At 39.8% G+C, this 18,866-nt stretch overlaps 1 protein-coding gene across 9 annotated transcripts in view; it reads left to right on the forward strand.

Annotated features, from left to right (window-relative positions):
• Window positions 1-18,866, forward strand: part of EBF1 (EBF transcription factor 1) — a 286,258-nt gene that overhangs the window by 237,774 nt on the left and 29,618 nt on the right. For all 9 annotated transcript variants that reach the window (XM_049829285.1, XM_049829290.1, XM_049829287.1 and 6 more), the window contains one exon: window positions 16,581-16,669. In XM_049829285.1, the coding sequence (XP_049685242.1) occupies window positions 16,581-16,669 (89 nt within the window). The remainder of the gene's footprint in view (window positions 1-16,580; window positions 16,670-18,866) is intronic.

Below are 18,866 nucleotides of genomic sequence, written 5' to 3' on the forward strand. Positions count from 1 at the left end.
TCAGGGTTGTGGACACCTAAATATTTTCCAGTACAAATGCAAACCCTTGAACAATGAGTTGTGCAGTGACTTTAAGCCAGCTGACAATACACTTGCGTCTCTCAGTTCCCTTTCACGGACCACCAAGACACAGTTGCAGGACTTCTGGGGTCCTGGAGGCATGTACACCATAGGTTGAAAAATACTGATCTTTCCTTTGTAGATTCTGTTATTTTAATGGGAAATTAATGACAGTCACTAAATGTCATTTTTTCTGGGGTGTTACATGTCTCCAGAAGATTTCATAATGGCTGGGAATAAATTAAGAGTGCAAATACATTAAAAAACTTCAAATAGAATAAATTCTACTTGAAGGCAATAGTACAGTGTTGGACAGATACTCATTTTTACTCATTAGTGCCTTAAGGAGAAGTTAGGAAACTTTATTTGCTTTGGAACAGGAGGTAATCTTTGACTCACAGCTCCTTCCCTATGCAGTTTACTACTGAAAAATTGTGCCCAACAGGCGATTCTTTTACCCTTGCCCATCACAGCACAGAGTAACGAATTTTGAATCTTGTCACTTGTGATTGTTCACATATTTAGTCAGCTAAGACTTGAAAGCTAGCAGGATCTCGATATCACCTGATGACCACCTGCCCGACACTGCAAACTGCAGATCCACAGTACTGGTGAGAAGTAGCTTGTCATCCAAATGCAGAAAGCCTAATTTTTAGTCTCAGACTTCTTGTGTGATTTTGATTCTGTTACTTACAGTCAGAATTTTAATTATATTTAGAGTCCTGAAAGTTCATATAGGTGTCTGCCAGGATTTTTAAATAGGCCTAAGTACCTAAATTTTATGGCTTCGTGGCTGTTTGTTCCTGAGCTCTAAAATGGAGATATAATGCAGGACTGCTATAAATTACAGGGAATGTATGATGCCAAATGACGTGGAAAAAGCTCTTATACTAAGGCAAAAAAACCACTTCATAGGTGCCCAGCAAAGAGGGTTGCTTCTTTCTTGCTCTTGGAAATACATCTTCATTGCTGGGGAAATACCCTGAAACTTGAGGGCCCCACAGCCATAATCTGATTGAAATACAGAGCTTTTAATACTTAAAAAAAGATTCTGACCAAATAATGTGATGTGTTCTTTAATCCAGTAGGATTGAAGAGCCTAACCAATAATAAATAATGATTTGCATGCTTAGCAGTTAAACGTAATAATAATCAACCCTGAGTACTTTTTCAAGAGTACTTGAAACTGAATTCTGCCATCTGATACTTACACCAAAATTCGGTGGGTCAGTGTCTATCATACACGATTAGCTGAAGTAAGATGTCTGCTGCCTTTGGAATAATATGGTATTTCACAGCATAACAAGCTTTAAACCAGAGCTGGATTAGTCCCATCTCTCCCTTTCCAATAATTTTTAATTTCTGAATATTTGAATGTTGAAAAAATAGTATTTTTTCTAGTTTTGTTCGAGGTGCTCAGGAGATGATGTATTTAGTTTCCTTTTATATATGTTTCAGTACATGTTTTATTTTATACTTGTGATAAACTACTGAAATAGTAGTTTTTGAAGGGGGGTCTGTCATGCTGCTGGTGTGGGCAAATTGCAGAAGGAAAGGGAACGAAGGAGCATGACATGTCTGGGTCATCTTGAGTAGAGCAGGAGAATCCTGCGAGAATTTTTTGCCTCTTTTGCTCATTCGCTTTTGTTTTGTGCAACAAGAAAAGTCTGGAAGAAAAAAGTGACATTACATTTCCCTTTGCTATTTGGAGAAAGCATCTGTCAGTTTGCAAGTCCTAGACTTAAATATCATTGCTGCGTCTTTCCCAGCTTTGGCTATGATGAGCTAGGATGTATCTTCTCCAGCAGTAATCTACCACTTGCGGCAGGTGAGAGGAAGGATTGTCCCCTTTCTGAGCCTGTGCACACACAGCTACAAAGCATGTGCAAAATGATCTGCTAGGAGATGCAGATAACACGTTTTCAGCCACACAACCACTTATACACAGACATGTAGGTACACGTAATATTTTTATATGGCTTTATTTAAGAGAAGGTTGTTAGGTCTTTGTTAAGTAAAGTTGTAAAAAGAGCACATTTTTTAGGACAATCAATTATGCAAGCACATTAGGATTTAATACGACACAGTACCTTGTCAGTGTCCATTTTTTACTCAATCAGCTACAACTTTAGATTTATTTTGAATAATTACCTTTGCCACTGAATGTGTATCATCCGCTCAGTTAGGGAAGAGACCACACAGAATGTAAAAATCAATGCCAACAATGTGAGTAAACTCCACTGGTGGGAATCTCCTTTCTTGAGGGACCCCTCAGGTGTGGTCCGTACCCCCCTGCCTGTCCCCAAGTACAGGCCTTGCCAGCCCAGCGACATACAAGGGCTGCCAGGCTGATACCAGCACCGTCTTTTCAGTGCAAGACCAAAGTGATTTTCTCTGAAGCCTAAGACATTGGACATTTTTGCAAATTCTTCCCTGCTGGAGCCAGTTTCTGCTATAGCCTTTGTGCCTGCTGTGCACAGTAGCTAAATGCATTACGGGCCAAAAGACAAGGAGCTCCTCTTTGAAGTGTGCGATGCTGAGAGGTGGTGCGGGAGGCCGGTCCCTCCTCTCTCTGTCCTTGTGTCCTCCCCAGTGAGATGAGGTGTCCTTCCAGCAAGCAGTTAGATACCAAGATGATGCCTTGGCGTGGACGGGGATCATGGGGCAGGAAGAAAAAGCTTTATTCGCGTGTTGCGTATACATAGCGCAGGAGAGCAGAAAGCAGAGGTGCCCCAGGCCGGTTGTGATGGAGCTGCTTTGGAGCAGAGCAGCGGCATCAGTGCATTGCTCTGCACAGACTAATTAACTCTGCCAGCCAGGTGCTTAATACTTTGTGCACTCAGGGCCTTAGTGAGTTTGTCTGTTTAAATGCATTCTTGCATACTGCTGATGGACCCAGAAGTATATTTATATATATTGCTTACTGCCTGGAAAGCTACAAATCAGTTACTAATACATATGCCACTTCTAGCAAGATTAATGGTAAATTCCTCCTTTTAGACTGGCAATTTGCAAATTGCTAAATTAGATTTTAACATTCGAATACTCTTTTTTCATGTCACACTTGCAGCATCTTTGTTTTTATCACCTGATGATACTGTTTGTGTCGGTATTGAACTTGGAAGCATATTAATATGATACACATATATTTTGGTGGCAATTTTTTATAATGACAACAGTTCTCATGAAATCTACTAGAAACAAATTTGTATAGGATAATGTAATCCATTACAGTGGGGTTTGTGGTTTGTTTTGAACTGGATGGAAGGAAGGTATTTGTTTTATACAAGAGAAAAGGGCAATACCGTGCTACTCTGAAGGTATTTTATTGATAACTTCAGAGCTGGGTTCTGAATTTACCTAGAGGCTGCTAGTGATACCTAGAAAACTAGGAAATAAACAAGCACAAGTGCATGACTTTAAACCTGTGTGATCAGTTCCAGTTATCCATGTGTCGTCGTTTAACCCCAGCCAGCAACTAAGCACCACGCAGCCGCTCACTCACTGACCTCCCACCCAGTGGGATGGGGGACAGAATCAGAAGGAAAAAGGTAAAACTGGTGGGTTGAGATAAGAACAGTTTAATAGAACAGAGAGGAAGAAACTAATAATGATAATAGCAACAGTAATAAAGTGACAATAATAATGAAACGATTGGAGTATACAAAACAAGTGATGCACAATGCAGTTGCTCAGCACTCGCTGACTGATGCCCAGATAGTTCCCGAGCAGCGATCCCCACCCCAGGCCAACTCCCCCCAGTTTATATACTGGTCATGACATCACATGATATGGACTATCCCTTTGGCCAGTTTGGGTCAGCTGTCCTGGCTGTGCCCCCTCCCAACTCCTTGTGCCCCTCCAGCCTTCTTGCTGGCTGGGCATGAGAAGCTGAAAGAAAAATCCTTGACTTGTTGCTAAGTAGTGTTTATACTAACTGAAAACATCAGTGTGTTATCAACATTCTTCTCACACTGAATCCAAAACATAACACTCTACCAGCTACTAGAAAGAAAATTAACGCTATCCCAGCCAAAACCAGGACACCATGGTAACTTTATATCTTCTACTCCATTTTCTGATCATCTTGCAGTCTTTAATAAGTTTATTCTACCTCTGCCTTGAATTAGGGAAATTATAATATTTATGGTTTAGGAAAAATTAATCCAGTAACACTTAAAAGATTTTTTTAAATCCTTTTAAAAGGAAAATGGCTAATTTTGGTGAGCCCTATTTGAGTGCAGAAAAGTTTCAGCTACCTCGGAACACTGTTAGTCAGTTGGTGGACAAGTGTGGATGAGTGCAGGGATGTGGTAACTGCCTTGGGGTGCCATCAACCAGCAGAGATGCTTTGTAGCATGTCCCAAACTCAGCAGTGACCACTGAGGAACCAAAGGTTGGTTCACTCCTGCTGTAAATGAAACATGGGAAGTGTTTTGTAACAGGACAGTGAGTTTCAGTCTGGTTCCTCACTTCCTCGCCTTTTACAGTTTCTTATTGAAGCATCAGCTTTATAGGCAAACAGTTGCACCTGGGATATTTTAATTTCCATACTCATCTTCACTGGTTTACCAGGTATATTCTAGATGGTAAATTGTGATGGTGGGAGAGAGGCAAGATCTGAAGGGAGCGATATAGGCAATTATTTTTACTTCCTCTTCTCTTATGCCTGCGAGGCTCCAGATTCCAGATTAGTGATCTCTCTGTAGGCATGTTTGGAGGCTACTTAACTCATATTTGGGGCAGAGCTGCAGTATTTGTTGATTTCTCTGTAATTGGCTTGCAAGGTGATCTAGCACCGACAATTTAGCAAAGGCCTGTTCGGCCCCAGAGCACTCATTTTGTCAGGAGCGTAAGCCCTTGACGGTGCTTGCTCATCACCTCCAGCACCTCCCCTCCTTTGCTGAACCTCAGATCCCCCCCTAAGCGCAGTGGTGGGAGCAGACCTGCCAGCAGAGCTGCTGTGCAAATGGGGCACTAATGGTTTGCAAATCTGAAGATGGTTAACTGATCTGTGCATTCAATTAAGATGAGTTTCTCAGTTAACAGGCACCCTGGGAAGAAATGAGTTACTTTCATTTCTGGGATTATGAGCACTTAATGAAGAAGACATATCAGAATTCTGCCTGTGTTGCGTGAGATAACCCTAAAATGCAGCACGGATTTTCAACTTACTCATCTAGCAAAAAAACTTGCCAGGTGAGAAGGAGAAATCGATGCTTGTATGAGTTCTCTTGCAGACAGGCTCATGGGGCTGAATGTAAAGTGGCATTCCATGCAAAGTTGGATTTTACTTTATGCTTTTCTTGACGTCTATCACTTTGCTTGTGACTTGCCTATTTAAAATTATAATTCAAAATGTAATTTAAATAATATTTACCGTATTCTTTCCTTAAGACTTACAATGTGAGCAGAACATCCGAGAAAGATGGATGTATCTGACTAGAGGTGGAGGCTTGGCTATCTGATGTATACATTCAAAATATAAACTAAGCTCCAGCCAGTAAAGTTTCCAGCCAGTATCAGTACAGTTTCGGAAAAATTGACAGAACGGTTCCGCTTTATACTGGCTAAGGATCTTGGACAAAGTGAATTTAAGATGAGTTTATGCTGGGCCTAAATGACTAATAAACACATGCAGGAGAAGCAAGGAAAACATAAATATTTCACACCAGTTTTGCACTGACATTGCTGACAAATGGGAAGGGTGTTTGTGAGGATGACACTTTGGTTTTGGGACTTCCCTTTGTATTGCAACTTCCATAAGGAATAAGTGGTATCACTGTGTCTCATTAACTGTTACAGCTAAGCTGAGCGACTGTGTCTTAGTGACCAGCTGCCTGGAGAAGCACGGCCGCTTTCTCCACAAGTGCAGATTGGATCAAGGGCTGGAGTTTCTTACCCCCATCTTATATTTGCAGAGATTGAGAGACCATATATAACTGTAAGCAAAAGTGATGAATGACGATATATCAGGGAGAAGAGAAAAGGTAGGAAGGACTGCTTTTACCTGCGGACATCACCCGTTTGTGATATTTTTGCCACCTAAGAATGCTTACACAGGTGAGCCCGGGTGAGCTAGCAAGGTATGGCACATTCAGAATAACACCCTGGGGCTCAACCCGCTGCTGCTAGAGCAAATAGACTGTGTGGAAGGAATCCCTCTACTAAACATACCCTTCTCACTTGCAGTCCCAAGTTATTAACGAAGGGGCTGGGCTGGCTTTTCGGCTGTAAATGAGGGGGAAGCCTGGGAACTGTTTGGGGTCCATAAAAACAGGATGCCTCTCCTGAGAAAGGCTGCTGGAAGAGGGGAGCAGACTGGGAAGCACTGACAAAGATGAGTCTCTTCCAAAGTCTGAAGGGGTGAGGTGGACGGGAAGCCCACTTTTTTTGAGCTTGGTTTCGAAAGACTCCTGCCAGGCAAAAAAAATGAGGTGGATTTGGTAGGTTTATGTGCTGCACTGAGTCCAAGACATGCAAGCAGGTGAGGACCTTATGCATGCTCTGTTTATGTGCATGCATATGCACAAAGCATGGGAAGGAGGTGCCAAGAGGGAGCTGCAGCTGGAGTGAACCAATTAGCCCCCCTTGCCTGCAGGTTGGCAGCTCAGACCTTGTGGGGAAGTGGGTGTTAGCCCACTTAGGCTGAAGAGGAAAATTAAGTCAGGATCCCTGTTCACTTGGTGAGATGTTTTCTTGGGTATAATCAGTGCAGTAAAGAAGAACTTGGAATTTTTCTTTGCCCCTTCTGGTAGGAATAAGTAAAAATATTTTGCTTCCAGTACTGTATTGGTCAGGATCATTGCAGTCACTTCAGAGGGAGGGGAAAAATAAGTTAGAATTATTGTTAGGAGCCTACTGTACCTTGGCCACTGGTAGATGGGTTATGCCATATTACTCCTTGCTTGTTTACTGACCTCCTCAGCAACTCACCTTGGTTAATTAATTAGTTTCAGCTAAATTACTTTCCCATATGGATAATTTTCTTTTTACCACCACCCAGTACCCCATTTGATTAAATTAAATCAAGCACGTAGTCAATCGTCTTTCTGCCAAAAAAAAAGAAAAAAGAAAAGTCATTGATGTGGTTTTCCATCGTTTATAAATTACCTAGGAAAGCAACTGAGGAGGCATTGAGTTTGGTCCTGAGGTATGGCTAGTCGGTCCTTCTAAGGCAAAAGCAATACTGCATCTTTAAACAGGCTTCAATAAGGTTTCTTTAACTATTGAGCCTAACTCTGAGATCTCCCCTGCTGTGAGCCATAAGTTGCTTGTAGGCTTGTTCTAGAGAGTAATAAGTATTGTTGTTTAGCAATTGTGTTGTTGAAATTCAGCTCCACTATGTCTGACAGTATTTATCTAAAATACTTTCCCTGGTGCGTGCTCAAGTTCCAGTAAACCGTGTCTTATTGTGCGACCTTTTCATTTTCCAGTGAAAAGGGATCAGCTCGTCAGATAAAAGCTACAAGCTGGAGTACAGGAAAAATGCGTGCTCAGAAAATCCGAGCATGATTGAAAACAAGATGTGTTAAATCAATGCAGTTTATCGCCTGCCTATTCCTGGCAATTGCTGTTCTAAGCTCATTCTGAGCACACACTAGATGATAAAAGTATAGTGTCACAGTGCTCACTGGGGTGTGAGGGCAGGGAAACATGTTTATCAGACAGGCTGGTATGTTTTTTTTTTTTACCCTCGGTAACAGTTATTGTCAAAATTTTTGCAAAAAAAACCCTGAACAATTATAGAAGCAGGTGATATAACTGCTGCTAAAATCAGAGACTACTGAGAGCTCTCAAATTATACATTTCTATTTAAATGTTACAAACTAGCAAACAGCAAACCCAACTGTTTTAATTTTAAACAATTTGCTGTATCATTGAGGGTATAGCAAAAATGGTCCTTTTGCTTTCGAGTGAGTAGCCTTATCGCAATTTCATGTAGACAAATCAAAGCTAATGTTTAGAAATAAGGATGTTTGGAAACTATTGTTTTCTCAAGGGATTTAAGCTTAGTTATGGAGAAGAATTAAAGACCTAAATTAAACCTCACAGGAGGTCAGTCCCTTCCAAGAACATCACACCTATAATGTTCATTACAGCTAGGCACAATTCATCTCATTTTTATGATTCAGCTCTACTTGTATTTCTCCATGAATCTCATTTGCAGAGATTTTGGACGTGATAGCTGGTGTTTTTCCAGTTTTCTCTCTTGAACATTCTTTTTGCTCTGACCACAGTGCACTTGCACATCAGAAGTCTATAATTTTCAGAAACAGACAAATTTAGTCTAAGATGCTTTCTGATAGGAATGGCTTTGGCATTCAGACAGGACACTGAGTTTTTCATTTATGCATCCCAGGTAAATTATTTTTTTTTTTATAATCTGAAAAGAAGATGCAAAATAAAAGGGTTAAAAGCGAGTGAGAGAGAGGGATTATTCAAAAGAAAATATTTCTGCATACCAACATGTTACAACAATGGCTTTCAATGCTGTCTACCCCAAAAGAATTTGTGAAGGGTGACAAAAAGAAACAACTTCCTATATGTTACACAAAACTATCTCTTTGAAAATTTTAAAGGTGTCTGCACCTACGTTGTAGAATTTGAGGAGTCCATGCAAAGGAAAAACGTTTAAAATATGCATAGTAAAAAATGAAAGAAAAGGTTACACGAGGGGACATTTTAGCATTTCCTACAGTCTGTATGGTACACCTCTGCATCTGTTTCTGAGCCAACAGTTTAAAAATAAATGCAGTGTCTTTATTTTTCAAATCTTTTTAAGTAGACCTAAATATAGACCTTATAGCTAATCTTCGGCACCCATTATTTTAAATCTTGGCTTCTATGCATTTTTGTGCCTGTGTGTATGTGTGCACATGTATTTATTTATTTAAATGAAGGGGTAATCCATTGAGAACTAGCCATTTTCAGTAAATCTTTTGCTGTATGCTCATGTTCGTTACCAGAATGTGTCTGACAAATAGGAAAATATTCACATGTAAATGCTGTTCTTTCCCTTTTCATAATGACTGCCAAAGATGCATCAATTAACCTAGATGACTAGACAAAGTAACCAACAGGCATTAATTTCTTTCTGGTCTTCTGTATACATATCCCCAGTGAATTCTAGCAGCCTGTTCTGAAATCGGTATGTTTAAATTCCAGTGCCTGAAACTGGACGCTGTTTCAGACTCCCTTAAGGCCAAATCTTCCCCATTAGCCAAGGGGTCAGCACAGTCAGAGGAAGAAGAAACTGCGAAGCTCACAAATTGTTTGACTTTTTTTCAAGCCAGATTGCAGGTTGCTAAGGTTGAACATTCAGAGTTAATGTATTTGGAGAAACTAACACATGACTCTTGCTAGACAGAACTAGTAATTTCATTCCTTAACTTTCATAAAAATTTTGGGCTTAAGACATGCATTCCTTGCATCTTCAGCACCCCTACTGGCTGCGGAGACTGGGCTTGGTGGGAAGGGAATAACTCCTCTGGTTCTTAGTTGCTGGAGAAAAATTGTTATCAGGAAGAAAATATCACGCTGTCTATCATGTTTGTAATAACATTGATGAACACAGTGGAGCTGCCTCAAACGCTGGCCTATTGCATCTTTAGTTCAAGTAAAGAGCAGTCACTAGGGAAACTCAAGAGATCTAGGTGTTAGATTTATCATTTGACTCAGCTCTGCATTTTTCTTACTGCTTGGCACATGCACGTGGTGTCTGTTTGGGCATTACACGGCAATAAAATTTAGGAATTACATTTCAGCTGTCTTTATCTCTTTCTATTTCTAATTAAAAAAAATGACATCATGTCACAGTTTGATTTTAAAAATGGAAATTCAGTGCACAAAAGTATGTTTAAGTGATGGAGTACTGAGACCAGAAAAGCAAGGAAATTCTGAGTTAGCCCTGGAAGGGCCTTTCTAGCTCAAACCTTTCTGTGCAGCCTCTTGCTGTCCCACCCGCTTCCGTTTTCCATTGCTTGTGGGAATAAACACTCCAGGGAAAGTCAGTGGAAAGGAAACTTTATAAAAAGCAAGCCAAATTCACAACAACAACAAATAGCTCAAATGCTTGCATGTTTTCATTTAACGGTCTTTAATTAGCAAAGGAATAGTCTTTGCAGGGAGATTTGCAAACCAGACTTTTTTTCATTTGATGATGGGGTTTTGAAGTGTGGGGGTTTTTTTGCTGTCTTTGTAGAGCAGGCATAAAGAGGCCACTATGTATAAGAGTTGTTGGGTAGGGTTTGCTTGCAGCATACCATGTCAAGATGTTGCTTTATAATATCATCCATTGTTACTATTGCTCTACTGCAGGGCTTTCGCAAGGCATTTTGGCACCTGGAGTTTGATATTAATATGGTGTGTCCTGTCCTATCCTATCCCTATCTCCGAGAGTCAAGGTTTTATTTTGTTAAAGTCAGGGACTTCGAGCAGAATCTCCCAGAGCCTGGAGGCAGAACCCACAGGCTGTTAGTGAAGGCAAATACCCTGGATCAGCTCCATGGCAGCATCTTGCCTCTATGAGAGGAAGGAGCTCCTGCTTTCCATCTCCTTATAGAGTCTGTGCTCAGTAAGAGTGGGCAGTCACAAGCTTTCGCGTGATTACCCTCAGTTGCTGCTGCTCGCACCCCATACTGCTGTTTCTCAGCAGCGTGGAGATACAGACAGAAGTACAGATTAAAAAGGAAGAGAGCTGTTTATAGAGGCGGGCATCTGAGTTGGTGGAGGAAGAGGCCAAACGTTCAGGAGAAAAGAATTCCTTAGCTATAAAATGCCTCTGGAGATGCTAAGATTGGAAGGTTCCCGTCGAAGAGTCTGCCTTCCTAGCTGCCCTTGATTTTATGTGAAATACTCATTCTCTGTGCCTTCAAATATTCTGCCCTGGTTTAATCTGGGCACCGAGAGACACGTTAAATGTGTTCCTGACCTGGCCTTCATTGCTGTGACAGTGCTCCAGCATTTTGGCACGGATTCCTTCATACTCTTTTGTGACTATGAAGTGTTGAGAAGGGTAACTATGTGTGTCTTGGCCACAGTCAACTTCTGTTTATGTTTTGATGAAGTTTCTCTTGTCAGACAGGAGAAAAATCAAAACAGCTGCATTGTAGACCCCAAAGCCCCATCCCTTTGACACTATAGTTCAGAACTTGTCACTAGGTGTCTAATTTTGTTGTAGAGCCAAATTTAAAAAAATAATGGATTTGTGAAGAGACAAAGGTAAAGTCTAAAGAATCTTCTTCCATTCCACTGTTGTAGCCACAACCTCCTGGACATAATCTGAAGCCATTATAGCTCTGTGCTTCTGCAGGTCGTTCTTACCTTCTTCAAACTTGATACCTCTGCCTTCCAAGAAAACTGGCAACTCTCTGGTGTGCCACCGGAGCAAGCACCGTGGGACATTTAATTGCCATGCGCAGCCTTTCCCTGGGTGTTTCACTTAAAACAATCAAGACCAGGTTTCTCATCTGGGACAGGGACAGTCGGACCTGTGGACCTGAGGCCAATTTGTTTGCAGCCTTCAGCCTTTTTTTGTTGTTGTTATCTGAGCCCTTTAGAGTCCCTTCCCTCTCCTTACAGCCTTTTCCACTGGAAAAGCATATGGGAAGTTCATAGGTCTAAGTGCTGCTTTCTCATTGGTTTTGGGTCAAACAGAATGAAAAAGAAACAAAGGCTGCAAAATAAAAGGAATAAATGAAACCATGAATGCATGGGAAACAAATTAACTGGATATGTTTTACGTTCTGAAATATTTCCATAATGCTTCTATGTAGCGTGTGTTTATTTTTCTTTGAATAATAATGTTAAAATGTGTCTAATTCAATTACTCTCTGCATTTGCTGAATGAGTTTTCCTTGGTGAAGAGTTCTCCTACACTACCCCAAGCTACGAATTCCATATGATATTTGAACAGGTCCTTTTAATTGCTGATATTAAGTGTCGATCATTCTGCTGTAAGTTGGCAGCGTGGCCAGAGAAACAAATTCCTCTTTCAGATACATCAGACAGTCATTCAATTAACGACCAAAGTTCTATTGACACAGTAGGAATTCATTATGTGAAATATTAAAAAAAGCCCTCCACTGACTAGTTAAAAAAAAAGAGAAAGAGACTTTTAAAGATGGTGGGTTATCTACATGCAGTTATTAAAATTATTCGTACAGAATTTGAAATTATACTTACGGTGGAAATATTTTTCTCAGAGGCATAAGCAGCATTTCTGTTGAAAAATAAGTCGGACTTTGTAAAGATGACTATAATGTACACATCCTTATTTCCATAGACATTGTGCATTTTCTTGATTAAAAGCCTTAGATTTTATGAGTTATGGCTTTAGACTTGCTGCATAAAGAGCTTCATGGCTTATTCTGTTAGAGTCTAATTTGAAAGAAAGTTCTTCCTCAAGGGTTTAAGAAGTAATTCATAAAATGGTAAGAATAATAAATATTGTGCCTTAACTCATACACTAGGATAGATAGACAGATTTTGTACACCTGGGTGTAATTTCAGTTAATTCACACAAGAGACAGGCTGAAAGTTTATTGTTTGGAAGGAGAAAAATGGCTTAAATCTTGTATTTGCAAAAATGATTATATTAGCTTAAATGAAAATGCTACTCTATTAATGGCTTCAATAAGCTTTGCATTTGGAAAAGTATTTTAATAAAAAGTTACCTGAAGTTTACTGCAACTTAAAATATGTAAGTGAGGGGAAAGTACTTACTTTGATTTATATGTCTTTTGGAGGTGTAATTATTGGCTTTTTACTCACCTATGTAAAACAATGTACTTTTGTAAATGGATTTCTGGCCACTTTACTCCTTTTTTTTTTTTCCACATAAAAAGTAAGCACTGTCAATCAAAGAATTTTAAGGTTTATTTCCTCTTTAGAAATGATTGATAGCCTTTTAGATTTACAAGTTGACAAGTTAAAGGGTTCTATTGGTATAATTATGTACTAAATTCACAGTCTTTCAATTTAAATGTCCTTTTAAAACCACAAGATTATCATACCTGTATTTTGAAAAGTGGGCCAGTCAGTTTGGGTTGGTATACAAATTGCTGCCATTAGCCTTGGGACCTATTTGAATTTAGTACAGTTTTTTAAAGTTAGTAGTACTTTCAATAGTACTTTTAAAATTTAGGGTAATGGGAATGCATTTTAAGTACAGTATGTGTTAGCTTGTTTTTAACGTATGGATGTCAAGAACACAAATAGAGAGTTTGTATTTCTTATTGATTTTTTTTTTCCAATCATGGAAAAGACAACTTTCTTTGAATTAGAGCACTGGGAAATGCGTTATTGTGAATGGACTTCAAAGGCAGAGACCAAGCTCGCACGCCCTGGGGACAGAGGCAAAACCTTGCATGGAGTTGGTATCTGACCTCGTACATTAGCTGCCACTAACGGTGGCCTGAGCCCTGGCTCTCCTACAATGCTAGGAGATCAGAATTTCACCTTTTCTTTGGAGTTTTGCCAGCTACTGACACAGGAACTGGTGTGGCCGTAACACTGAAGGTGGGGTGAAATTTTTAAACAGGGCTCTTTCTTCGAGATAGGACAAATTACATTTGACTTGGATTCTAAATGCACTTGAAGAATGGAGGGCTGATACCATCCAATCTGTGGTTAGATGTTCAGGCAGCTAAAGATTTCTTCCTTTCATTTTATCTAAGACTGAAAGGGTTGAACGGTTATAGACTAATGAGTGATATTTGACAACTACACTTTAGGACCCAATCCTGCAAATTGCTGTGTGCAGCCTCTCCCCACCACTAAAGTAAAGCTGAAGCTATTTGAAGCAGAAAGTTTTCAGTATCTCTCAGAGGATGCTTGATGCCTTGTGAGATTGGACCATAAAATTAACATTTTTTTTGGTCATTTAGTTCAGAAAATACTCACAGGAAATACTCTGTGGATTTCAAATGTGTTGAATGTGTGGGAAGATACGAGAAAATGACTGCTATCTCTGGGGGGATTTCAGAACTGGCCTCCATTTATAATATTGCAGAATTTAGTAACTACTTTCCCAAAGGATGTAAAGGGAAAATGGCCATAAACTAGACTGAATTAGAGAAGAAATACATTTGACAGAACCACGCTAAAATCTTCTAACATATTTGCAAAAGAAATGTAAATTAGAACTGTAGGGGTTTTTTTTTAATCTTCTCAGAGAACAGCTATTTTTTATAATAAATATAAATAGCAGTAAATTAATGTATTGTAAAATCTGAAGAAGGTCTAAACTAAACCGGGTCCATGATAAGAAGCCATGTAAGGAAACGCAGAGGTAATGAAACTGGGGGTTTACAAACCCAGGTACTGTGATATTTTCTGCAAAACTACACAACAGAGTGGACAGCATGTGGCCAGGGTGTGAAAGGAAACGTGGAAAAAAGGCCCAACCATCCAAAAACCAAAAAGGGCACAAGCAGGGGAAAAGCCTTATTCTCACTCCTTCCATACAATCACCTGAATATAAATAAAAGATCAAATTTAGATATTCCTGATGAAGGGAAGTGCATGAAAAAATCCAAGGAGACTAGAGGGTTGTCATGATCTCTGGGGCAAAAAAACCCCTTCTGACAATAGCCCAGAAAGTAAAATCCTGAAAGATTTCTAGTTTGGTGTTACGATAATAATGTAACAGTAATTTCAGGATATGCTCAGAAGATTCCTTTCTGATACTAGAGAAATGTTGAGATTCTGCTGGACTGTGTGATTCCCCTACAGTACCTTCCTTCTGCCTCAATTTGCAGTAGCATCGCTGGCCAGTTTACGGAGTTGGGATGTGCTGAAGACCCAGGAGGATATAAAAATCTGACCCTTTGGTTGCCAGTAGAACCATCTGCTGTGGAAATGTGGTTTGAAAATAGTAATTTTAATGGAACAGTTTCTTTAAAAACTGGACTGTTTTGTGGGATTGTTTATGGAACACCAATTAATTAAAAATAAGCCAGGGATTAGATACTGCTTTCATGACAACAATGTGGTCTGGCTAAAGATCTTTAACATTAGGAGTCTTAAAAAAATGTTCTCTTCACTTAAAAAGTGGAAGTATGGACAAATTGTGCCACGTTGATCAGACTGATGGAGTTGTGTAACTTGCTGTGGGATAAGCATCATTGAGCTACATGAGAGTGCTTAGACAAGTGAGACTGGAAGATATAGTTTGATGATAAATCTCTTTGCAAGAATCAGATGGCATCATTCTAGCCACATAGTAAAGCTCATAACAAAATCATCATAAAGTTACAAGATATATTCATAATTTAGTAGCAGATCGTGTGCAAGAAATAATTTTTTTGTTATTAATAAGCTAAAACAAAATAAGAAAAACTTTAAAATGACCAAAAAAAAAAAAAAAAATCAGATTTCCTGTCCACCAAAAATAAAAGGCTGAAAATATAAAAATCAATATTGGAATTTTTTTTTTTCATTTAACTCAAAAAAATTGCAATCAAACTGCTCTGAAAAATTTTATCATCTCTATTGGCATGGGAAAGTCAAGATGCGCTGTTGTTTAGAGATGCTTGAGAATGCTTGACTGTTGTTCCAGTTCACCAAAGCACTTAGAAAATTTTAAGCACATGTTGAAGTCTCACTAACATCTGAGTTTTAAAGTGATCATATGACTGGAAATATAGCTAGAAGGTCATTCAGTGCAGTCCCCTGTAATTATAGGCAATCATATAAAAACATAATATGCTCAAATTTGCTTTGCTGAAAGCAAAGGGGTTTAAGTATGTGCTTACAGATAAGCATGTGCTTAAAGGCTTGGCACAATCAGAGCTTTGATTAGTGCAGGCAGACCGGCATTTTCACAAAGATTAAAGTGTTCCACTTCTACCATTTCTCTCCTCCATTTTATTGGACAAAGACTGGGTAAAGATGAACTAAAAACATAGATTTTTTTTTTTTTTTTTTTTTTAGATTCATTAAGTTTTTAGGATCAGTTTAGTGCTGATTGAAGCCTGAGCTGGGCTGCTGAAGTCAGTGTCAATGAATAAAGCCTCTGCCAAGACAAATGCCTGTAGTTCACAACAAAATTATATGTGATCATTGCACATGGAGCATATTAAATGTATAATAGAATCTGGAAGAAGAGAGACACCCTAATAGTTACTTCTTTTGTCTTCCAATCTCAAAGGACCTTCCTCATAATATCAAACCAACATGAAAGATGGGGTGCAAAGTATTCATCCAATTAATTTCATGGCGGCTTTCAGAGATAATAATTGCTTCCTATTTGGAAGAGGTATGCAACATCCCCAAACTTTCCAGCAACCTTCTTTTAGAAGCTCAAGTGGGAAGGTTTGCGTTGTGGTTTGAACCAAAGCCTCAGAACCAACCTCAAATAGCGTTTGAACCAAGACTTCATAGTCAGTGCTGATTTCAGTAAAAGGCGATTTTGCTGTGATCCTTCCTCGGTCTTGCAATGCTTTGCCAATTGTTACAGTGCAATGGAGCCTGCTTGCTATGCGTTTGTCACATCACGATGTTTGTTGTTGTTTCAGCTCTGAACGAACCCACCATTGACTATGGTTTCCAAAGGTTACAGAAGGTTATCCCCCGGCACCCTGGTGACCCCGAACGCTTGCCAAAGGTCAGCACAAAGTTTGTTGTTTTATTAAATATGGTAAAGCTGGTTACTGCATGTTTTTGTCTGAGAGTACAAGACTCTCTAAATGTAATGGTCCCAGTTTGGTCCCCAACACAGATAAGCTGAAAGGGAGGCATAACCGATAAAGCCCAATGAGCAACTTTCACTGTAGGCTTATGAGACTTCTTGGACTTCCCGAGTCACAGCTAACTCAAACAGCTCTTGCCTTTTGTAAAAGCACATCTTACTCTGTGTTCCGAAATACTTAACAAAGAACATATTTTTGGTTGGTATTTTGGAACCCGAGCAGCTTATTCATAGAAGAATGACGCTTCTTGGTTTTGGTATCACGGTAGTACTTGCCATTATAATTTTGAGAACTTGACCATTGATAAAATCAAGTTATTTGGATCTTCAGGGAATGTGAGTCCACTGCTGCTGCACCATGTATTGCTTTAGGATAATAATTATTACATACTGCTTTATTTCAGGATTGCTAAAATAATTACAGCAATGCATAGTGAAGTGATTTGATGTTTGTTCCCATCAAAATTAGTGGGAGTTTTTTCGTTGATTTCTGTCAAGTAAAAGCTGAGGAAGAAAACAAATGGTTTGCATAGATTTCTAGTACTTCTGTCTTGTACTGTGAAAAGTCTGTCTGGGTCTGCACTCAGATCTGTTCTTGCTACCTTGCCATACTGTACTTCCTCTGGTGAGAATTTGTGGTGGGTTTTGTGATATACTGGAGAAAGAGGTGCAGTGTTTGAAAAAGTGTTGCTCTTTGCCACGGGAACACTGAGCAATAGCATGCATGAGCTGGAGTCACTGTATGTGACCAACTGCCACCATGTGTTTTATCTGCTCTCGCATCATGGCTGTTAGTGAGTGAGTGAGTTGGGGAGTCAAATAGGCCAAGCGTGTGTATTTGAAGAACACCACCTTTGACTTATGGAAAGCAAGATGTGAATTTGCAGACCTGAGACACAGAACAGACTGGGCTTTGATGCCTTAGGCCAGATCCCTGAAATAATGCACATCCAGTATAGCCTTTGTGACTGGGTAAATCTTGTGACCTTTCTTCTGTAGCTTCCTGAGCTGTCAGCAGGCTTTCATCAGGGTTTGTTGTGGGCTTTGATTAGTTAAATTTCTAAAGTGTTTCAAAGGTTAGAAGATTTCATGAGCACTGTAACTTATTTTCTTTTATTTCTTGGCAGAAACAAAATTCAGTATGTGATTTTTTTACAGGCTTGTTAAGTCTTTTATCTTTGCCTAGGAAGGCTGTAGACTGTGGTTGCGGGGTCGCTGATGTGTTGTCCTTCCCTCTTACCACCAAAGAAACATGCTGTCCTGGAGAGTTACATTTTACATTGGCTCTGTTCACCTTCTACAAGCTGTCCCTTTCTCTGACTTTTGGAGAGATTTGCAGTAGGACACAGCTTTCATAGGTCGTCAAATTTCCCTCCAGAGGTGCAACCCTTTCCAAAGAAAGACAGCATCCTTCTGTAGGGGCTCTTTCATCTGTATCATGCCTCTGCTGCCAATGTGCATGTGGAGAAAAATTGTTTCTCAGAAAATAAAAGACCAGCCTTCACTACGCACCAGGCATTTGCAAGGCCCAAAAGAAACACTACAGAACTTCCCTGAACCCAATGTTCCAGCTGACTAGTAGATGGCCATGGCTTTCCTCTAAATCAGGACATTCAAGTAAAATAAGACTAAGGAATTCCAAATTGGGTTATGCAGCTGGGGGTTGTAGTGCATCACCAACTTCCACAGGTATTGGGCTCCCTTTCTGACCCCCACAGCACTGCGGGTGTCCCCACCAATGCTCTTCTGTGCTGGTATGGGAATGCAGCTGTCAGGCTGGACACCCTCCTCTTTCCCATTTAGACTGAGACTGTTACCAACTGATAACCACATGTTCCTGCTATCTAGTGTCATGGGACATAAAAACAGGCAGAAGAAAGCTCCATCTAACTCCATATCCTGACTCCAACATTTAGCAGGTATTTATGGATAGGGTATGAAAATGAGGGTTATTACTGAGTCATCTGTCCCCTCATATACCCTCTTGGCTTAATGTGTTTGTTCTGAGTATCTTTTTCAAGCTATTTTTTCAAATCTGTAGATCAAGGGAAATTGTGGTTGTGTATGCAGAGGTATGATGTGATGGCCTAAAAAAAAATGTTATTGCCTTAGG

Source organism: Accipiter gentilis, chromosome 26, assembly GCF_929443795.1.
Source record: "Accipiter gentilis chromosome 26, bAccGen1.1, whole genome shotgun sequence".
NCBI lineage: Eukaryota > Metazoa > Chordata > Aves > Accipitriformes > Accipitridae > Astur > Astur gentilis.